The sequence below is a fragment of the Hemitrygon akajei genome, chromosome 9, assembly GCF_048418815.1.
Source record: "Hemitrygon akajei chromosome 9, sHemAka1.3, whole genome shotgun sequence".
In the NCBI taxonomy this organism is placed as follows: domain Eukaryota; kingdom Metazoa; phylum Chordata; class Chondrichthyes; order Myliobatiformes; family Dasyatidae; genus Hemitrygon; species Hemitrygon akajei.
In genome coordinates this window covers 133,512,632-133,536,999 of record NC_133132.1, presented here as the reverse complement: position 1 = coordinate 133,536,999, position 24,368 = coordinate 133,512,632, and the positions used below count along the sequence as shown (strand labels likewise).

Here is a 24,368-nt window from a genome sequence, read left to right as displayed (position 1 = left end):
GGCAGGATCTGGAGAAAAATGAAATGCACATGTTTTCAAACTTAAATCAGTGAACCATCAGTGAAGCAAGATAAAGGGTCTTTAGACGTGTAGAAATGGCAAGCAATAGATTGCAGATTCTGTAATGAAATTAGTCTAAGTGTTGTACCCTGGTAACATTTACCATTAAGATTGAAAACCAACATATAATCATCTCAGCCATGAAATTCTATTTCTTATAACCTTTACAGTGAAGATGTAATTACATTTAGGATAGTGCATGTATTAATCTGGGAATAAGATTGAGGAGCAACTACCATAAATTATCACAGATATTCCTGGCTTGCTGTCCAACATTTCCTTCATCTGTACATGCACCATTTATATTATTGGTGCCAGTATGCAGAATTCTAAATTCCCATTGATTCTATTTTATGAAATGATCTCTAATCATCTTAAAAACTTTGGAGAAATCTGAATACAGCAGTATTTTCTAGCCTTCATCTAGTGCTTTGTATTCTGCATTTGATATCAAATTCCACCAAATACAAAATTGACTGCAGTACAGATTCAAACTGATGACAACAAAACCATCCAAGTTGCAACTTTAAACAGAAACTACTGCTTACATACATGACAAATAAAATGATATTTTAAAATGATCCGCTATCTGTATGCAAATATGGAAAAGGTTACTCTAAGAAATATAAATTCCACTTTTCTTTGCATGACATAAGTGCTGATAAAATTGTGGAGATATTGAGCAGTGTACAGGGGTGGAGGTAGATGCAGCAGACTGTTTATTGCAGGGTCTCTATGGAGGACTACGTAGCCCAATGAACTAAGTCATTTGAAAATGCACTGCATTGCACTGTCATTCTATCTCAAGAAATAATTTCTTGCAATGGAATTGCTTATAAAGGGAAGATATTGCAAAGTTACCTGTTTTTTTTCCAAAATCAGATGTGAGAATGCTGCATTACTGGGCACTTTTACTGTAGTGGCTAATTCATTTTATTTCAAGTAAGGAATCAAGCAACTATTGAGATTTCATACCAAAGTATGTAAATAGATTTGCTTCCATAATTTCCACTGATAATATTTTTCTGGGTATTTCCTATAACTCCCAAAGTTCTCCCTTCAAGGGATTGTGGAGATGGTCAAAGTCTGTCCCAACTGGTTTATGGCAGTGTTTATGCTCCACACAAATCTCCTCTCAACCATCTTCTAATAAACATTATATTTAAACTTCTAAAGATAAATCAATATGAACAATAAGTTTCTAAAGTGTTCAAGGAAAGTTAAAAAATCCTAAAGCAATCCAAAACATTCAAACATGGCCTAACATACATATTAAGCGGCTACATTAAAGTGCAAGAATTGGCCAGACAAATATTCAAAAGGATTTTTTCCCCCCAATTCATCAAGGGCAAAGTATTTAACCTTGAATTTTGATCAAGTATTGACTAAATAGTTATTCTTGCTCCTTACCTATGTGTGGCTGCTGTGTTGCTGCTAGTGCATACTGCTGCTGTTGGGCTGCAGTCAGCTGCTGTACTGTCAGTGCATTTTGCCGTTGGAAGAGCTGCAATGCACAATTACAAAATGAATGTGGAGAACCACAGCAAAGTACTTTTATATTTTACCTTACTGGTTCTTCAAAACTGCATGTAAAAATGGCTCAAGGAAAAATATATTCCTATCACCATTCAAATACACTCTTAGAAGTAAGTATCTTGTAAAACAGCATCTAATATAGTTAATTATAACAGGATAATTTAGTTGTATTGTGAAGAAAGGCTTGGTCTGGATGTAATATGGCTTACTGAGGGTGAGAGAGAATTTTTCACCTGCTTCCAGTATGTATGTTCTCGTTCAATAGTAAGTGACAGTAGCAGGTTCTCAGAAACTATTCATAGTGTGAGAGCAGTCAGGAAATTTAAGCAATTATGTAAATAAAACTATTTATTGATTTAATTTCACAGCATAACTGGATTTAACATACTTAAAATATCATTGGCTCTAAATGATTTCTCAGAGTTAAACAGCTCAAAAATAGGCTAACCACATCCATGCCAACCCTTCTATACTAATCCCACTTCGTAAAACTTATCTATAACCTCTTATGTCTTGGTAATTGAAGGGTCGCTCTTTATAGTTAAATACTGACAAACCATGCTTTCATTCTCTCTCAATCAAATTTTTCAATATTGTATCACCAGGGTGGGGGGAAAAATCCTACCTCAAATCCCTATCAAACCCATCATTACCTACAACCTTAAAAAAGTATCATCTCTGGTTTTAAACATCTCTGCTATGTGCAAAAAATTTTATCTATCCTACCTGTACTCTTCAATTTTGTCTATACCAATCAGAACCTATTAACAACTGCCATGCCAAGGAAATCCAGCCTATCCAAAGAAACCTAGTCTCTCCTTGTACTTGAGGCATTCCATTCCAAGGAACACCTCTTATTCCTTAGACTGAACGTGTTAATCCCTACCAAACTCAAAAGCCTCATAAGTTTTGGCTAATTAATAGAGTAGTTCATAATGAGCTGAAGCTAAAGTTAACAAAACTAATTTCTGATTCTCCCAAAAATACTGCAAGTATAGTCTCATATTTTGTAGATATCCCTGGAATCTGGAAAAAAATAAAGGCTTTGAAATAATAATTATACATTTGAGTTTCTTGGAAAATAGAAATATAATAATTCATATATATTAACTCTGGAACATAATAGAATTCAGAAGCTACTTCAGATACATGTGACTTGTAGATTTTGTGAAAATCAAAAACATTAATGATAATGTAGTTGTAGGCAGAATATATGTAAATTTTATCTGCAAAACCCACCCATTTCAATTAGAAAGTGATCCAACAGCAAATTCAGAAGACAAACAGCAAATTCAGAAGGCTCTGTCGTGGGCAAAGTACTGGAGAGTTTAACATCGGTAGCTGAGTGAAGGGCGCTGAGTAGGCTATGGTCAATTATGGATAACTCTGAACATCCTCTACATAGCACCATCCAGAGACAGAGAAGCAGTTTCAGCGACAGGTTACTATCGATGCAATGCTCCTCAGACAGGATGAAGAGGTCAATACTCCCCAATGCCATTAGGCTTTACAATTCTACCGCCAGGACTTAAGAACTTTTTAAAAGCTATTATTAATGCTTTTTGAGATAGTGATTTAGATGCATATCATATTTTTTTACTGAGTTAAGTATTGTATGTAATTAGTTTTGCTACAACAAGTGTATGGGACATTGGAAAAAAAGTTGAATTTCCCCATGGGGATGAATAAAGTATCTATCTATCTATCTATGAAAGTGAATATAGTTGCACAACATTTCCTATTAAGACACCATTTTCTCAGTCTTTGATTTTTTTCATCTTTATTATCTTTCTTGTATTTTTTAAATATTACTATCATCTAACTGCAGACAAGTTATAGTCTATTTCACTGTGTACTAATTACAGACCACCAAAGTAAAAAAGTAGGACTGCCAAGTTAACCAATAAAAACTTACTTCAGGTTAATGGCATTTCTAATCATATTTTTAAAAAGAACTAAAATCCTAGTACTGTATCTTAGAATGCACCTGTCATTAAAACCTTGTCTTAATCTCTCAAGAGTTTAATATTTTCAATGTGTCCCATTTACATCATCAGCTTGCCTATATTTGTGTAGTTTTCACACTCCTTCAGTATTTGCATTCCCTCCCTATACCTCATTCTTCTCGCTTTTCCCCATTTCACCCTACCCCAATACTTTTCTTATGTCTCTCCACTCTCCATCACCGGTCCTCCTCCTGTCCCATATGGTACCATAATGGAGCAGGACTTACTTCCAGATACTGGATGAACATTGGGAGAGCATCAAACACAAGAGAAAATCTGCAGATACTGGAAATCAAAGCAATGCACACAAATGTTGGAGGAACTCAGCAGGCCAGACAGCATCTATGGGGAAAAAAAGTCCAGTTTATGTTTCAGGCCAAGACATCAGTACTGCCGAAAGGTCTTGGTCTGAAATGTTGACTGCACTTTTTTTCCCATTGACAGAGAATGTAGGCTTTCACTAATATTTTACAGGAAGTGGCAGAGTGCCAATATTTTTGAAGAGTGGGGGCATGGAATTTGCAATTATTCGGAGGCAGCATACTGTCTGCAGGTCTTGTGACTTTTGTGAGAGTTTGCTAATAGTTTAGGTCTTTTTTGTTGAGGGTGGTGACAATAGGTAGGGAAATGAATGGTGGCCATAGTCTAAATTCCAAGATATATGGCCCAGGCAATTCTTTAAAATGATGGCCTAATCTCATATATGATTAAAACTTTAAATTAAAACCTAGTAAAGTGTACTCATATTAATGCTGACTGACAGCTCTAATAAAGAAAACCATCACCATAATTTTTCATTGAATCACTTCTAATGCTTTGTCTTCTTTTTAAAATTTACATGGATTCAAACTTCCATTAAAAAAGAGGTTTAATTAATATTTAATTAATTTTTTTTCCAATCCCCAATACTTATTTCTGAGCATGTCATCATTTTCCAAACTGTGACTGCCCAACCAATTCCATATTTCGATAAAATATCTGCACTTACTCTAACAGGACTAATATAGCTAGCCTCTAATACAAAGCCTTAAAACAGTTATTTTTGCATTTACTGTTTCAGATGATTCATGCAATCAAGATTATGTAATGGATACACAATCTGAAGAGGAAATAAAATACGAAAATAAAATTAAAAAGTGTGAAGACTAAAGACATAAATGACCAGCATCTGCAAATAATTGTGTTATGAGGATATATTATAAAGAAATGTACACAAAAATGTTAATCAATATTAGCACTACCTGTGCTGAAGAACCTGCTTATTAAGTTCTTGTGAATTATCCATGAACAAAACTATAGCCAATCCAGCATGCAATCTAATTAAAGCATGATATTTTCTAAAATTCCACAAGCTCAATTTATGCTGAAATAATGCTAGCGGCTAATTAATACCTAAAATCCCACAACTCTTCTACATGGTAGTCAATGAGTCAATCTGTAACTAAAGATTTTGCCCCTTATCTCAGAGAGGCTGTATTGTCATTGGAGAGTCACAAGGAGGGTCATGAGGATGATTCCAGGAATGAAGAGATTAACCAATGAGGAGCGCCTGGCAGCTTTGTCCCTGGACTCACTGGTATTTAGAAGAATGCGTGGGGATCTCATTGAAACCTACTGAAAGGACTAGATAAGGTGGATGTTGAGAGGATGTTTCCTCTGGTGGGGGTATCCAGAACTAGACAGCACAGCTTCAAAACTGAGGAGCGACCTTTTAGAACAGAAGTAATAGGGAACTTTTTTTATAGCCAGAGTGATGAATCTGTGGAATGCTCTACCACAGACTGTGGTGGAGGCCAAGTCTGTGGGTATATTTAAAGTGGAAATTGATAGATTTCCAATTGATAGGGGCATTAAGGGATACGGTGAGAAGGAGCGGAGTGAATGGGCTGAACGGCCTAATTCTGCTCGCATGTCTTATGGTCTAAAGAACACTGGAAACTTTGCAAAGTGCAAGCTCAAAATAGAAAATACGAGCAAGAGACAACTTGAAAACACATAAATCTAATTCTATGTTTGAATAAGAGTGGAAGTTTAAAAGAATGCCATTGGGAGATTGACTGAGGTTATTGAATGTCTAGTAAAAATGCAAAATTATTTCAACAGCAACACATAATATGCTAAAACACAGAAAACTCCACTAACAGAGAGTCACTGACTGACTAAAGAGGTAATTCTATAGTAAGAAAATGACCATAAAACAAGGGATTAACAAGTACAAAAGCAGATGCCAGAAATTTATTATATTTTTGTAAAAATTATAGTTAAAATCAACTTAGCTGCCAATCAACTGTCTAAAACACGATCAAAGGCACAGTAACTCACAACATTAGATGAGACTGTTCAAAAATATTGGACCTTGCAATTTAATAATTCCAAGCTAGCTTCATACAGATGTTAGACACTTCACAGAGACGTTAACATTGGTTAAAAACCAGGAGAGAATGAGATCAGAAACAAACATGTGAATGATGTAAATCAATTAAATGAATCTTCCTGTTAACATATCAGTCAGGATTGTCCTGCCTTTACCTGCAAATCACAGAATCAAATACACAGAAGACCACTGTGCCTGGGGTAATTCTTTTAAAGAGTTTTCCAGTTCGTCCAATATACATTCTCGCTTGGCCCAGTAACTCTTTTCCCTCTTCCCAAGCATTTATCCAATTCCTTCCATCTTATAAGGTGTTGTCCTTAACATTACAATGACTTCCTGTATAAAATCACTTCAAAACACCCTCAATCTAATTACATACATTTCTGAATGAAAAACTTGTTGCCTTTGCTATCTTTCTGTATCAAGTGGTAATTAGTTAACACTATACAGAATTTTTAAAAATCTATTACTTTAACATTGCACTTAGCATATACAGTGCATCTAGCATAACAATGCTTGTTTAAAGTTCCAAGAATTCAAAATAATTGCTTTCATCTCAGATGATGACATAGCCTTTTATCTTTTATGCTCAACTAGAAACCAACTGTGGAAGGTGATTATATGAAAAGCCACAAGAAAACAAAAGGTGGTTTAACCTCAAACAAGTCCTTTGTTCTGGCTTGAACAGTGGGTTCACCAGCACAGGAGTCCCTTTTAGGTTGGAATAGATTTACCTTACTGAACTATCTTTCAGAATCTTATCATTAATACCCTGATATTCTGCTTCAAACTATTAGTTCATGAAAATAATTTTAAAACATGTTTAAACAGGAAGAGGCAAAAATAATTTTGCAGGCATCATGACTCTCAAACCTTATCTTTATATACTAATTAAAATCTGGGGAAACTGGGAGGTCTCAAAGTGGTGCAAGCAAACAACGCAACCAATGGCAATGCCCTGCAGATAGTTAATGAAATTAATTTTCTTCTTTTAAATATGATTCTTTTACTACATGTGATTAGAACCTGTGGTTTACAACTTGATGCGCATTTTAAGGCTGAGTGACCTGGCACGGAGGTGTCTCCGAGGTTAGGAGCAGACTGTGTGACCTGGTAGGCTGGATGCAAGCAAGGTTGAAGTCGACGAGGATGAGAGCAAAGGTCAGGCGGGTGTTCGGCATCATCTGCCTGTGTGACTGGTATTCCTCTCCCTGTCGCTAGCTTCTGTCAGAGGAAAGTACAGGAGTCTTGGGATCCACGTTGCAAGGGTTGATCGGTAAAGCCTGTGGGCTCATTTTGGGGGGGCTTGGATGTTCATGTTCCATGTATATCTGGATTCTGGTTATTCTTCTTTTTCGATATTTTTGAGCGGTTTGATTAGGGTGATCAATACAAACCTGGGGCACTTGGCGAAGAATGGCTCTGTGTAGTGGCTAGTGGCATGACGCTGAACTGAACTAAACTGAAGACTCTTGGATTGACAATTAACATTCGTTGTGTTGTTCACTCGCTTTTTACTATTTATGCAATGTGTTCTTTTTTCATACTCTGGGTAATTGATGTTCTCTTGAACGGGCCATAATCTTTCTTTGTTTTTATGGTTGCCTGTGGGAGGATGAATCTCAGAGTTGTATACATACTTTGATAGTAATTGTGCTTCTTTGAATAAGAGTGGAAGTTTAAAAGAATGCGATTGGAAGATTTACTGATGTTATTGAATATCCAGTGAAAATGCAAAATTGTTTCAACAGCAACACATAATATACTAAAACACAGAAAACTCCACTAACAGAGAGTCACTGACTGACTTTAAGAGATAATTCCACCATTTGTAGACAATTTGGCTTACTGTGGACTGATAAGTACTCAGATCTTTAGAAACACTGTGTAGTCTTTTCCAGCTTCATGCATCTCCACAATTCTTCTAAGGCCCTTGAAAGTTGATTTGATTGAGGCATGGTGCACATTAACAGATCTTTCTTGAGAAGAACAGGCTCTGTCAGTAACCTGACTTTGTGTGCCTTTTTTTATTGGGCTGGGTACCTCTACAACCCACACCTCCAATCTCATCTCATTGACTGGAACCCCTGACTCGATATAGCTTTTGTAGAAGGCATTACCCCAGAGTTTCACATACTTTTTCCAACAAATACATGTAATAATAGATCATTTTTCCCAATAAATAAATAAACTAGTACAATTTGTTTTGTGTTACTTATTTAATAGAGTGCTGTTTATCTAGTTTTAAGACTTGTGGAAAGATCTGATCATATTTTGGTTATACTTATGAAGAAATAGAGAAAATTCTACAGGTTTCACAAACTTTCAAGCACCACTGTCTACATACATATTCATATATCTAGGGTGCCCAAGACTTTTGAACAATACTGTATTTGTCATTGTGGAAAGGAGAGCAAATCTGTAAATCTGGTGGCAGCAAAAGATGTAGGGAAATATGAGGGTGGAGCACCTTGAGATGGATGTAGAACAGGTGGCAGAGGAAGAGTGCTGGGTGGAAGAGGGGTGTTGTGAGTGCAGGCACACCCATCCCTGAGACTCCAAGCAAGGTCATTTGATTCCAAACAATTTGTTTATTGATCATTGTAGAATGTCGTTGGTCCTTTCTGCTCCCTCCTTTTTCTCCTCCCCTTTTCCCAACCATGATTCCCCTCTCTCTGCCTCCTTCCCATTCTCAGTCCACAAAAGAGACCCACATCAGAGTCAGGTTTATCATCACTCACGTCATGAAATTTGCTTTATTTTGCAGCAGCAGTACAGTGCAATACATAAAATTACTACAGAACTGTGCAAAAGTCTCAAGCACTCTAACTATATATGTGTGGCTAAGACTTTTCACAGTATCGTATATCATGTTAATTCACTTACTTTTTATAGAACTACTTAGATTTGAATACTGCACAGATAGAGCAGGAGGAAAGTAAACCTGTAAGCGCAAAGCTGTGAAATTTTTAACTAGAAAGAAAATGTAAAAATTGGTTTAATAAGAATAAGATGAAAATTCACATTGAATGCAAGCATTAATGAACATTAACAGTAATCTTCTTCAACAAAGATGCTGAAACTGTCAAATAAAATTTTTGTGGAAGGAAATGTTTAGAAAGAATATATGCATTATTCCTGGTAAGCTTTGTTGGGGAAAAAAATGATGATAAATAGTTAAAATCATGTAATTTCCTGGAGGCAAGATTAAAATAAGAAAACAACTTCAATTTGAATCAGAACCTATATTAAAACATATAATTTTTTAAAAGCTTATTATTACACTCTGAAAATACTTGACATTGGCAAAACTATACAACAGCATATGCCAATTTTTCTTTGGTGGCAGGAGCCACATCAATTTTCTAGCAGAAATGGTTAAGCCATTAAAATGGTTTTCAGAAGGAAAGAGTTACTCAAATTCTGATTGAACATTTTTTTTTAAATCTTCTTCTATAGGCACACATAGCTGATTTATCTTAGGAAAACCGTTTTTTTTTATGTGAAGCACTGAATTTTAACCAAGTTGTTGCAATATGTTTGGGTTTTGTAACATTCTGATATACTTTTCTATTTCAAATGTACTCAACTCTGTTAATAATGCTTACATGGGGGAGAATCAAACATCAAGTCACTCAGCAGAAAAGACTAACCTGATGCTGGGAGTTGTAGTCAAAAAGACCTACAGCTGCTGCTGCTGAGGAGTCCATGGATACTTGACCGCTTGAATAGTCAAACTGCAAATGATCTAAGCCAACTGCGGCCTCAATGGTGTCTAAACTTTGAGTGTCAGAATTATGGAACTCTTCTCCAGATGGTTTATTTGTTGTAGTATTAGACAATTGGACTAAACCTTCTGAAGTATTTTGGTTTGGACCCAGGCGTTCAGCCACTTCTGTGGGAGAGGCTTGATGACTTCCAGGAGTACGACTGTGCAGCATAAAAATACAAATAACGATTTATAGTTTTCTGTTAAATGCAATATACACTCTTTTAAAAGGCAGTATTTGAATTAAAAAGCTACTTTAAAAAGTTTAATGGGCAGTTCATACTGCTATTAAAACAATTATTTAAATATCATTATAAATACTAGATATTGAGTGCCTGTAAAATTCAAATTTACCCTCTTTTTAGTTTACTGCAAATTACTTTTCATTATCAAACAAATTAATGAAATAAATAGGTAAATAAAATGCTGTGGCCCTTATCCCTCAAATGGCATCTGCTGATTATTTGAAAATTCATGCACTAATATCAACATACAAGCACATTTTTTCCCCAGGTTTGGTACACTTTTGGGACCTTTTAAAACATGTTGGGTCCTTTCTCAAATACTTGTCCTCCACAACTCCCCATCATTATCCAAACTGACCTCTCTCCTCCTCCAGTCATTTTTTTGACATGGAAATGTCCTTAGGCACAAAATTCTCTCTGCAACAGAAATCGCCCTTAGTGTAGCAGGATATTACTACTAACTTAATGGAAGATATAGCTTCTGATTAACTGAATATACTTTGTTCATTTTGTTTCAAAAATGATTATGACAAATCTAAAAAGTAACAATTACGTCAAAATTGACAGAAATGACATCAAAATATTAGAAATATTAGAAATGCCTATGAACTGCCGGAGTGTGAATTGGTTGCCCTTGAATGATGAAGTACTTTTTGGTTCCATAAAACTTTCCACCTCTCGTAGGAGAAACTGTGCTCGTTGTAGTTCTCACCTAACCACTACTGACTTAATATCTATTACGATATATGTAAGACAGCACACCTGATAGCTTTTCTTCCAAAACCAATTGCAAAGCTGCATATATATCACTGAAACATAATTCATATTCCATCTGAATTTGTATGCGGCAGATACTGCACATCAGTAACTGCAGATCTAGAGCAATGTCAAGGCACATTTACAAAAATATCATGCATCGTGCCTTATGCTTTCCATGTAAAATGACAAATATATAGAAACAATTTGAAATTCTAAGCAGTCATCCATGAGTTAAGACTCCTTTTAAATGGGAAACTGTAATTATCCTTGGAAATGAATCACTTTCGTTGATAACATATTTTTTTTTATCAGACAAGGACCATTTATTGAAAAATGGATAGCAATGGCAACATTTTAACAATGATCTCTAAGCATATCTATTACTGATGATATATTAATAATAAACATTTTCTCCAGATCTTAATATCAAGAAATAACATTAAGTTACCAGTATATCCCACTTAAGTCACAGATTAATGACTTCCTCCATGCTCTTCTTTACTCAAAGCAAATGGTTGAAACCCAAGGGTAAAACCTTTCATCCATTGGTAAATTCAGCTCCAAACCACCCAAAGTCTGTGAGATGGTTTCTTCCATATTTTAAATCTAAATATATTGATGATGTTGTTTCGCATTTACTATATACTATAAGAATCTATTATTCCCCAGATACCTTTCTCTTAAAATAAGCCTACAATTAAAAAAAAACTTGCTGCATTTTGTTGATTCCTTTTCAATTTCCAAACCCTCCTCCACCCGATACCCCTAAACGTGTTGGAGAAGTGTATATTTATAATCAAAAGACTACAAGCAGATATAGGCAACTACCCTCAACGTAAGTTTCTTAATCCAGATGGCAGAATAACTGCAGTAAGGAGAAAACTTGTATCTAATGGCGCATATAGGGAGTGGAAAAGTCTGCAGAGATGATAGAAAACAAGAAGACTTATAAGAATGTGCAAACATGGTCTTGTCACATTGTGATTTGAGAATATTAGATTTCACTGTTGAGGATGTAATTGATTACAAGTTGAATTAAAGCAATTCAAGCTCTTTCTCTCAGTCTGTATTAAAAATCGAGCCATGATACAAGCTGTGAAATCTTCATCTTCAAAAATTATCTAATATAAAATTCCAGTATAGAGTTTATAAAAATTGGCATTAGGTGACAACTTTGCATTCTAAGTAACAGTTAAGTTAGTTGTTCACACACTAAAGTTTGGTTGGAGATACCTTTCTTTTTATTTTGCTAGTTCTTGTCTATGACTGGATATTGACTAAAATTAGCCATTCCAGAAATAAACAAACTTGAAGTAGCTTCAGATGAAACCAGCAAAATTGTATTGACAATACACCTTGCCCTATTCCTTACAAAGGGCAGGGCAGGGCGGAGATGGAGGGGAGGCCCATTTTCAAGTCATTTTTATATAGCCCTTATACTTGGTCTGCTCAGACTTGCACTGCTGCAAGACTTCGAAATAGACTACCTGAGCACTTGATAGCATGCCAACATTTAATTTATGAAAGTAAGTCTGATAGCTTATAAACTTTCACAAAATTTATGAATACCGAAATAAGACACTTACTTGAAGTCTTTGCAATCTGTATCTATTCCATTCTGCAAAACTAGCCCATTAGCTTTGGAAATATCATCTTGTTTCAGATCTCTTTTTTTATCTTCCTCGAATGGTGATGATTTCCCTTTCTGATCAGCCTTGTCATTTTCATCAGGCTCTGTGTCTCCAGCACCCTAATGAAACAAATCCACTAAAGCAGGCATACTACAGAGACATACTGTTTAGAGTCCTCATCATTAGTTTACATCAGGATATTTCCAAGCAGAACTAATGTTCCAAATATTTTAAATGCCCAATAGGAAAGTTAAAGGATGTATTTCTTCATAAATACTAACGACAAGTCATATAAACAAGGAAAGCCCCTGTTTCAATTCAGAAGCTCTGTTAGTCTAACCAGAATAGTGGCAAGGCTGCTATACGTGCTTCCAGTGATGTTTTTGTTAAATTTAGCTCTGGCATCACATCATAATCCAGAAGTCTCCCCGAGAAATCTCTTCAGAATACTAAAGAAATTACATTTTTCCATAATATTCCTAGTTTCCTTCTCCTTCAAATATCTCCAAAATTGCTCTTCTTAACCTCAGGTTAAACTCAGTTGTTTAATATTTTTCCTTGTCACTCCTCTCAACTTTGAATTTGTTTTGACCATTGCTTTGCTATGTACCTGAGCTTGATACTTTACATGATTTCTACATTCATTTTTTGCTGAACACTTAGTGCAGAAAGAAATTTCAGAATGACCTTTTAGTTAGCAAAAATTAAAACAATACAAGCTTAGGAAGAAGTAGAAAGAGCCATTATTGTGCTTCACTTAAGATGCACTGAAGATACATCAACCTTACATTTTGAGTTATTGGCTTGGGCCAAAGTATTGTTCCATAGATACATACATCTCTGCTAAATGTTAATTCTCTGCAAATGATCTAGACAATAGATTTCACAATTCTATAGCAATAGGCTGATATTGAACTCTTCTTCACCCAAAACACTCAGACCTTTCCAGCAAGTATCACTAAATTACAATCAACAATTGGTAACATTGGCAATCATCTGTTCCTTGAACACCAGCCAACAGTAATAACTATTATCCACAAGCTGTAATGAGCATGAGCATTCATCAGACTATACAAACATTTATAAAGAGGAAACCGATGACAAAGAGATCATTACATCAAATAACTGATGTAATTTTCTTAATAATTGGAGACATGCCTGCTTTACCAGTAATCCATTTAAAAGCAAGAAATAAAGGTGATAGCACTCTACATCAAATATCACTTCAGTTTAAATTCAAGGAATAGACGAAGCAAAGAGAAATCTCCATAATGTGCAATAACTATTTAGGGCTGAGATCAGATAATCAACATTTAAATGGATAGTAATAGATAAATCCTGTACACATTAAAAAAACATTGAAATGTTGCAAGTGTGGTGCAGCTGCATGAACAATTACTGTTGTAAATTACTCTTTCAGGTAATCAGCTCTCACCGTACATCAATAATGTAATGGGCAGCAAATGAGTAGATGAGAGGCTTTAGCACTAAACCAAAGGTCTTTAGTAGTGCACTCACAAAGGAAAATGGAGGCAACTAGGTCAAAGCAACGGTCGCAGTCCATTCGGCAGAAAAGGCCTCACGCAGGTCAGGGAAGGTGAGATTTAAAACAAGGCACTTCAACAATTTTTCACTTTTTTTGTTTTCAGCAGTGCAGCCACAGTTGAATCAGTGGAGGAGGCCTCACACAGGTTCAAGAAGAGATTAATTTAAAATTGAGCTTTTGTGGGATTTTGTTTTTTTATGGCAGTGCCGTCACAATTTATTAGCAAGGGCAAATAAAAATAAACCAGGGACAAGCAGAGCAACCATTGAGCGAGTGGACCAGGGTTAGAGTGGGGAGGCTTTTGCTATCAGGCTTGGGGGAAGAGCAGGCTTGGACAAGGCATCTGGTGAATTTCTTTCTTCGTCTTCTTCATTCTTTGCCTTTTAGTGCATAAGTTAGAGCAGTGAGAAAGTCTCCAAGGGTTGTGATACATTCTTTGTGTGAGATGTGGGGAGACCTCCAGCCTCATGGATAATGACATCTGCACCTGGTGCGCCGAGCTGCAGCTCATAAGAGAACATGTTAAGGAAGTGGAGCTGCAACTCGATGACCTTCAGCTCATACAGGAAACTGAGATGATACATAGGTGCTACAAGGAGACAGTCATCCCTAAGTTGCAGGAGGCAAATACCTAGATGACCCATCAGGAGAGGAATGGGAAATAGGCAGCCAGTACAGAGTACCCCTATGGCCACTGCCCTCAATAACAAGTATTCTATTTTGATACAGTTGAGAAGGATGACCTACAGGGGAAAGCTATAGCAACTAGGTTTCTAGCATTGTGGCTCAGAAGGTAAGGTGGGGGTGGGGGGGGGGGGGGGGGGGGAGGGGGGGGAAGAGAGGGGAGAGAGAGAGTGAGAGAGAGAAGACAAATGCATAGCTAGAAGAATAAACACAAGACATGAGAATCTGTGGATGCAATAGAGACACCCGGAAGGTATTTTGTCTCTCAGGTACCAAGGTCAAGGGTGCTCAGATCGGGTCCACCACTTTCTAAAAGGGGGAGGGTGAGCAGCCAGAAGTCTTGGTACATATTGGCACCAATGACATTGATAGGCAAAGCGAGGAGATACTAAAGAGACAATTTAGGGAACTAGGTAGAACACTGAAAAGCAGGACTTCCAGGGTAGTAATCTCTGGACTGCAGCCTGTGCCACACACCAGTGAGGGTACAAAAAGGATGATTTGGCAGATGAATGTGTGGCTGAGAAACTGGTGTAGGGTTTCAGATTTCTGCATCACTGGGATTTCTTCTGGGGAAGGCATAACTTATACAAAAAGGTGGGGGGAGAGGGCTACTGGTTTACAAGCAGAGGCAATGTGGTCAGACAGATGAAAGGCAAAATTGCTGTCAGTGGGATGAGTTGCAGTGTAAAAAGGGGGTCAAAATCAAAAAAGATGATGAACACAGGACTTAAGTTGTTATATTGGAATACACGCAGTATACAGAATAAGGTAGATGATTTTGTAGCACGGTTAAAGATTGGCAGATATGACATGAGCATCACTGAGTCCTGGCTGCAAGATCATAGTTGGAGGCTTAAAATCCATGGACACACATTGTATCGAAAGGACAAGCAGGTAGGCATGGGGTGCCATGGCTCTGTTGGTAAAACATAAAATCAAGTCCTTATAAAGAGGTGATATGGGATAGAAAGACAGAATTCTTGATGGGAATTATATACAGCCCTCTGAAGAGTAGCCAGGATGTAGGCTAAAAATTACAACTGGATATTGAGAATGCATGCCAAAGGGCAATGTTACAATAGTCCTGGGGGATTTCAATATTCAGGAACGATTAGGAAGATCAAGTTGGTGCTGGAACACAAGAGAGAGAATTTGTAGAATGCCTACAAGATGGCTTTTTAGAGCAGTTTGTGGTTCAGGCCACTACAGAATCAGTTGTTCTGGACTGGGCATTGTGTAATGAACCAGATAGGATTACAGAGGTTAAGGTAAAGGAGCACTTAGGAGACAGTGGTCTTTATATGACAGAATTCAACCTGCAATTTGAGAAGAAGCTAAAGTCAGATGTATCAGCAGTACAGTGGAGTAAAGGGAAATACAGAGGAATGAGAGAGGAGCTGACTAAAGATGATCGGATGGGGACGCTAGCATGGATAACAGCAGTGCAGAAATCACTGGAGTTTTGGGGTGCAATTCAAGAGTGGAAGAGAAGATACACCCCACAGAAGTATTCTAAAGGCACAAGGACAAGAAAATCTGCAGATGCTGGAAATCCAAGTAACACACACACACAAAATGTTGGAGGAATTCAGCAGGCCAGGCAATATTTATGTAAAAGAACAAAAAGTTGAGGTTTTAGGCTGCCTTCAAAGACATCATGGTGAAACCCGCACTTGACATGGAAGTCAACACAGAAGAAAAACAGAGTATACGATAAAGCAAAAGTTAGTGGGAAACTAGAGGATAAGGGAACTTTAAAAAAAGAAACCCATGTGGGGGGTGGAAGAAGATGAAATATGAAGGTAAGCTAGCCAATAATATCAGAAGATACTAAAAGATCTTTCAGATATACAAAAGAGTAAAAGAGGGGTGAAAGCATATATTGGATAGCCAGAAATGGATGCTGGAGAGGTAGTAATGAGGGACAATGAAACGGCACACAAGCTGAATAGGTATTTTACATCAGTCTTCACTGTGAAAGACAGTAGCAGTTTGCCAGAAGTTTGAGAGTGTCAGGGGCAGAAGCGAGAGCAGTTGCTATTAATAAGGAGAAGGTGCTTGGGGAGCTGAAAGGCCTGAATGGAGAAAAGTCACCTTGACCAGATGGACTACACCCCTGGATTCTAAAAGATAGCTAAAGAGATTGTGGAGGCATTAGTAATGATCTTTCAAGAATCAGTAGATTCTGACATGGTTCCAGAGATCTGGAAAATTGCAAATGTCACAACACTCTTCAAGATGGGATGAAGGCAGAAGGAAGGTAATTATAGGTCAGTTAGCTTGATCTCAGTGGTTGAGAAGATGCTGGAGTCTATTGTTAAGGATGTGGTTGCAGGTACTTGGAGGCACATGATAATAGATGGAAGTCAGCATGGTTTCTTTAAGGGGAAATCTTACCTGACAAATCTGTTGGAATTCTTTGAAGAAATAACAAGCAAGATAGACAGAGAAGAATCAATGGTGGTTGTGCACTTTGATTTTCTGAAAGCCTTTGACAAGATAAGAGCCTATGGTAATACAGGAAAGATACGAGCATGGATAGGGCATTGGCTGACTGGCAAAATGAAAAAAAATGAGTAGGAATAAAAGGAGCCTTTTCTGATTGGCTGCCAGTGACAAGTGGTCTTCTGCAGGGTTGGTGTTGGGTCTGCTCTGTTTTTATGTTGCATGTCGATCTGATGACAGAATTGATGACTTTGTGGCAAATTTTGCAGACTATACGAAGACAGGTGGAGGGGCAGGAAGTGTTGAGGAAGCAGAGAGGCTACAAAAGGACAGACAAATTAGGAGAATGGGCAAAAAATGGCCAATGGAATAGTGTCAGGAAGTGTATGATCATGCACTTTGGTAGAAGGAATAAAACCACATACTATTTTCTAAATGGGGAGAAAATTCAAAAATCTGAGGTGCAAAGAGGCTTGGGAGTCCTCGTGCAGTTTTTCCTAAAGGTTAGTTTGCAGGTTGAGTCAGTGGGGAGGAAGGCAAATGCAATGTTTGCATTCATTTCAGAGGACTAAAATATAAAAGCAAGGATATAATGAGACTTAATAAGGCTCTGGATAGGCCTCATTATGAGCAGTTTGGGGCCACTTATTTAAGAAAATATTTGGGTTTAGAGGAGGTTCACAAGAATGATTCCAGGAATGAAAGGGTTATCGTATGTGGAGCAACTAATGGCTCTGGGCTTATAGTCAATGGAATTTAGAAGAATGAGGAGAGATCTCATTGAAACCTATCAAATACTGAAAGGCCTTGATAGAGTGGATGTGGAGGGGATGTTTCCTATGGTGGGAGCGTCTAAGACCAGAGGCACAGCCTCAGAATAGAGGGATGTCAATTTATAACTGAGATGGAGGAATTTCTTTATCTGGAGGGTGGCGAATCTGTGGAATTCGTTACCATAGGCGGCTGTGGAGGCCAACTCATTGGCTGTAATTATGATAGAAGCTGGTAAGTTCTTGATTATTCAGGGCCTGATAGGTTACAGGGAGAAGGCAGGAGGATGGGGTTGAGAGGGAAATAAATCAGCCAGGATTAAAGTACCGAATGGCCCAATTCTGCTCCTTGGTCTTATGGTTTTAATGTCAAATGGACATTTAGAAATAGCTTGGCATAAAATGTTAATTTGCAATAGAACCTGGTTTTGACTTTTATATCTGATGGAAATCTGTTCACTAATCTTTTTTGCTCATTTCCTTTTCTGATTATTTATGTGCTCTGAACATCCAATGAAAGACATTTGCTTTAAGTATTACACTACATCTGATAGATGCACTCTGATCCTACACTTTAATTGTTAAGAAATTATACTGCAGTACTTTTAGATCTACTTAGCAGCAGACCCTCAAAGAAATTTAGCAGAAAAGCACATCAAAGAATGATGGGCAAGCTATATTTCACTGCTTTACACAAAATACTGCCCTTTATATTTTTAAGTCTTGTTTTTGGACTCTTCAAAGAAATCTGACAAGTTCAGTGTTTTCTTCTGTACATTAAAAACAAAGACACTAAGTTTTCACAATATCCTATAGCTACTAAGAAGCATACTGTTTCAAAATACACACAGAAATTCCATGAATTGTAAGAGAGAACAGGGAAGTGAACAGGAGAGTGAATTGACATACACTCAGTGGGTCAATGGGCCTTACGGAAATAAGACATGGGAAAATCCGATACTACTGCATATGCAAAAGGGTATCGTTTTCTACAATTTACATTCTAAATATTGGAGTGTCCTGAATCCAAACTTTAGAATTGTTTTCCTTCCCACCTAGGTCTCTCACATTATATCTCCCAATAAAAGATTATCTGACTTTTTTTGTTATGAACAGATTGTCAAATGTCCAAATTATGCCTAGGAAGACCTACTTATCTATTAACATACCATGAACTCCATCTAATTTACAGAAACTGCATACATCTTTCAAATTTTGTAGGTAAACATTAAAAATCTAAATCATTATTGTGCCTTTAAGACAAAGTCATACCCAAAAGCATTTTCAAAGTTCAATCCCAAGCCAATGGAAGATTAGGGCACATACAAATCAACCCAGTTAAAAGGATACTTTAAAGAACTGCAACAAGAAAAAGTAAACAGAGCTGAGAGAAGAGTCAGAATTACATTAACATAAAACCAAATCAATTCAAGCCTGGGCTTTCAGTAAGATTAATAAAAATAATTGCTTTCAGTTTTTTGAATTGTCATAGTCCTCATTAAAATATCTGCATCTAACAAAACCATTAGATGCACAGATGGCTAATAATCAGTGAGTCTTTTGATTCAGGCAAGAGAAAGTATCAATTAACTAATTACCACTTAGCCTCTGAAGGCCAACATCTGCAATCTTCTCAAAGAAAACAGCTTAAAACATTTCATGGAGAGGGCCGGGGGGGGGGGGGGGGGGGGGGGGGGGGGGGGAATCACTATGAATAAATTAAGTTGACCTGGAAGGGACAGTTTAAATGGTGAATTGGGAGCAAACAAGAGGACAACACTTAATTGGAGAAGTTGCTAGTAGGTAGAAGAAATGTGTAACCCACCTCCAAAGGCAGGTCTGTGGTTAGTGCTTAATGTGTCCAATGGAAAGTGTACAGATATATACAGGAGCGAATTGTTGGCAGTATGGTAATGAGGAGGCATACAGGAACGAGATCAATCAGCAAGTTGAGTGGTGTCACAGCAACAATATTACACACAACTGAAATCAGTCCAAGGAATTCAGGAAATTGTGAACTTCAGGAAAAGAAGCCAAGAGAAGACACCAGTCATCAGCGAGGGATCAGAAATGGAAAGGGTGAGCAGTTTCATGTTCCTGGATGTTAACATCTTTGACCATCTATCCTGGGCCCAACATATTGATGCAATTACTAAGAAGGCAAGACAATTTCATTAGGAGTTTGAAGAGAATTGGTACATCACCAAAACTACTCGCAAATTTCTACAGATGTATTGTTTGGATTACTGTCTGGTTTGAGATGCTACTGCACAGGATCGGGAAAGCTGCAGAAGTTGTAAACTCAGCCAGCTCCATCATGGGCACTAGACTCCCCTGCATCCAGCACACCTTCAAAAGGCAATGCCTCAAAAAGGCAACATCTATCATTAAGGGCCCCATCACCCAGGACATACTACCATCAAAGTGGTGGCAGAGGTGCCTGAGGACACACACTGAATAGACAATGTATCTTTGAACACCACTTCAGTATTTTTCCTCTCTTTTTGTGCTACTTATTTTATTTAATTTTCTTTCTATGCATACTTTTATTGTAATTATGTATTGTGATGTACTGCTGAAACAAAACAATAAATTTCACAACATACGCCAGCGATATCAAACCTGATTCTGATTCTAAATCAGTGGCAAAGTCAGTGGCATCACAATGCTTGAAATAAAAGAGCTCCCCAGGCACCTTGGTGTGCAAGGTGGTTAGCTAAGCTAGAAGACAGTGTATTAAGTTTTACTGCTAGTAAAGAGACACCAAAGATATAGAATTAATGCAATTAAGCAATTTAAAAGACAATGTAAATAACAGAAGAGGATGAGGGGAGAAAAATGTTCAAAAAATAAAAATGAAAGACAATGATTGGAAGAATGGAGAACCCAAGAAAACAAAACGAACGAAGTAATGAACTTCAAAGGGAAATTGCAAGCAAATACCAAGGGGAAAGGGCATGAAGTTCATGGAAGGCTGCATCAAGAGTCCAAAGCATTTTAGTGCACATACAATTAAAAATAAAAGTTTAAGGTGAATTGGGGGGGAAATTGGGCTTCATTCCATTAGCTTTCCATTAACAATGTTCCACTGTACATCAGAACATTTTACATAAAATGTGCACAAAAAATTAGTTTCTAACCAATGAATATTCAACAAAGGAAAATATTAAAATTCTCAGTAATTGAGACTTTATCTCAGTAATTCTTTTCCTACAGATTTGGACTTGATAAAGAAAAAATATTCCCACAGAATACTGCAATGCATTTCTAATATTTTTAAAACAAAAGCATCTGATTTCTATGCATCTACCCGTGTCGAATTTAACTTCATAAACGATGGAGTCTAAATACAGTAAAACTTGAAAAATAATAGCACAAAATGCTATTAAGAGAGGTGGAACAAACTGAGAATATAATTATGAGCCAATATATAATCCTATAAGCTGGAAAGTAATCATCACACTTTTGGAAAAGTCATGATTAAGACATTACTTGATGAATAGAAAATACAAAGAACGGTTTAAAAATATGATGCTGTTTCATTTAGATCATACAAAATAAAGGGGACGATTTAATAACAATGTTAGAAAGGGATTTAAAATGATGGCAGATTTATTTTTGCATAGAATCAGAATAACTACTTATAGCAAAATAGTTGTTGACTGATTTGGTGGAATGAATTGCTTCCTAACTGTTATTTCCGCACAATAGGCAGGATGAAGTTGATCCTAAACCACATAATATCCAAGCCAAATCTGAGACAGACACTCTGAGACACTCATTCAGCTGTTGAGAAGGGGATGGCATTTATGGATTCACGCGACAATAAGCCATTTCCAACCTATCAGCATTTGTTAGAAACAAATTAAAACTAAAACCATTGAAAAGTATGCCTTTAATTAGCTTAAAGAGTTTTATTCAAACTGAAATTACTTTAATGAGGTGACAGGGTAATCCAGGTTAAGGGCAGGCAGAGTTTCATGGAACTAAGATGGAGTCAGTAGGAGACAGGTTGAATTTGATTTGTAGCCATAAGGCCATAAGAAATAAGAGCAGAATTAGGCTAGGCCATTTGGCCCATTGAGTCTGCTCTGCCATTCCATTGCGGCTGATTTATTATTCTTCTCAACCTCTTTCTCCTGCCTGCTCTCTGTAACCTTTAACACGTTTACTAATCAAGAAATATCAACCTCCTCTTTAAGTATACTCTATGACTTGGCCTCCATAGCCACCTCTGGCAGCGAATTCCACAGATTCACCACCCTGGCTCCTCATCTCTGTTCTAGAGGGATTTCCTTGTATTCTGAGGCTGTGCTCTCTGGTTCTACTCCTCTCCACTATAGAAAACATCCTCCTGATGAGATCTTCCTCACTCTTCTAAATTCCAGTGAACACAAGTCCAGATCCATTGAACATTTCTCATGTTAACTCTTTCATTCTGGAATCACTCTTCTGAACTCTTCTGGTCCCTCTCCAACTTAGATAAAGGGCCCAAAACCACTCACTATACTCCAAGTGCAGTCGAAGCAATGCCTTATAGAGCTTCAGAATTATGCTCAGTACACCTAGGAACACCTTTCTAGACTGAGTAGGACACCCGTTTTTTCTCCCCAGAAAAGTATGAATTCTTCATGGCATGGACTCCGCAGATGTTGGATACATTCCTTAGAGACGCTGGGCTATGTTGACATGATAGCATCACAGTTGCTACAGATTTGTTAGCTGCACATTCATTTTGCAAATCTCCCATTCCACCACATTCCAAAAGTATTCTATTGGATTGTGAGTTGGTCACTATGGCAGCCACTGGAGTACAATGAACTCATTCTCAAATTGGTTCCATGAACATGACAATACACGGGCTTTGAGATATGGCATGCTAGAAAAATTCCTCAAATTTCTGGCATACTGTAAAGACTTATGCAAAATACTTCCACTATTAGCAGAATTCACCTATTCTTTGTCCCCCATTACTACCTTTCCAGTGTCATTTTTTCAGTAGTCCAATATCCACTCTTCTCACTTTTATTCTTTAGTTCAAAGTAAATTTATTATCAAAGCACATATATGTCACCATATATAATGCTGAGATTCATTTTCTTGCACACATACTCAATAAATAGAGCCATAATAGAATGAATGAAAGACTGCTCTAACAGGGCAGACAACCAGTGTGAAAAAGACAACAAACTGTGCAAATACAATTAAGCAATAAATATCGAGAACATGAGATGAAGAGTTCTTGAAAGTGAGTCCATAGGTTGTGGGAGTAGTTCAGTGATGGGGCAACTGAAATAATCCCCTCTGCTTCAAGAGCCTAATGCTTGATGGGTCATAGCTGTTCCTGAACCTGCTGGCGTGAGGGCTGAGACTCCTGTACCTTCTTCCTGAACAGCAAGTAGAGAGCATGACCTAGGTGGTGAGGGTCCTTGATCATGGGTAATTGGATTGCTGCAAAAATGCTCCATGTAGATGTGCTCAATGGTGCAGGGCTTTACCCATGATGGACGAGGGCGTATCCACTGCTTTTTGTAGGATTTTCTATTCAAGAGTATTGGTGTTTCCATACCAGGATGTGATATATCTCCACCACACACCTATAGAAGTGCATCAATGTTTTAGATGTCATGCCAAATCTTTGCAAACTTCTTAGAAAGTAGAGGTGCTGCCGTGCTTATTTCGTAATTGCACTTACATGCTGAGCCCAAGACAGGTCCTCTAAAATGATAACACCAAGGAATTTAAAGTTGCTGACCCCTGTCCACCTCTGTTCCATCAATGAGGACTGGCTCATTGACCTCCGGTTTCCTCCTCCTGAAGTCAATAATCAGCTTCTGGTCTTGCTGGCATTGAATAAGTGATTGTTGATGTGGCACCACTCAGCCAGAATTTCAATCTCCCTCTTATATACCGCTTTATAGACATCTGGGGGGAAAAAACTTACAGTACCCTCCTTTAAATTATTGCCAGCTTATCTTCATACTTTAGCTTTTTGCTTTTTAATGCTTTTTAGTTGCTTTCTGTTGAATTTTAAAAGCTTCCCAATCCTCTAGTTCCCATAATTTTCGTTATATGACCTCTCCTTTGCTTTTATGTTGTTTTTGACTTCCCTTGTCAGCCTCATCCAACTTATTTATTTGGGGTGGATCTACCCTGCATCTTCCAAATTGCTTCCAGAAATTCTAGCCAGTGCTGTTTTGCCATCACTCCTCTAGTGTCCCCTTCCAATCAACTATGGCCAGCTTCTTTCTCAAGCCTCTGTAATTCCCTTTTCTCTGCTATAATACTGATACATCTGATTTTAGCTTCTTCCTCTCTAATTACAGGATGTATTCTATTATACTATGATCATTATCTCCTAAGGGTTCCTTTACCTTGAGCTCCTATCAAATCTGGTTCACCACACAATATAAAAAATGAAAATTACCCTGATTTTCACAACCTACCAACATACGGAAATCCCCAATGACTAACATAACTTTGTCCTTTTTACATATCTTTTTTCTATCTCCCATTGTAGCTTGTACCTCTCATTCTGGC

At 37.4% G+C, this 24,368-nt stretch overlaps 1 protein-coding gene across 8 annotated transcripts in view; it reads right to left on the bottom strand.

The window, feature by feature from the left end:
* Positions 1-24,368, bottom strand: part of LOC140733536 (pumilio homolog 2-like) — a 138,502-nt gene that overhangs the window by 58,907 nt on the left and 55,227 nt on the right. For 4 of the 8 annotated variants that reach the window (XM_073056990.1, XM_073056993.1, XM_073056989.1 and 1 more), the window contains exons 6-8: positions 12,336-12,499; positions 9,630-9,906; positions 1,471-1,564 (exon numbers count right to left, since the gene is read on the bottom strand). In XM_073056990.1, coding sequence (XP_072913091.1) covers positions 1,471-1,564; positions 9,630-9,906; positions 12,336-12,499 — 535 coding nt within the window. Of the gene's footprint in view, positions 1-1,470; positions 1,565-9,629; positions 9,916-12,335; positions 12,500-24,368 lie in introns of all 8 variants that reach the window. The other 4 variants (XM_073056988.1, XM_073056986.1, XM_073056985.1 and 1 more) reach the window with 2 other exon arrangements.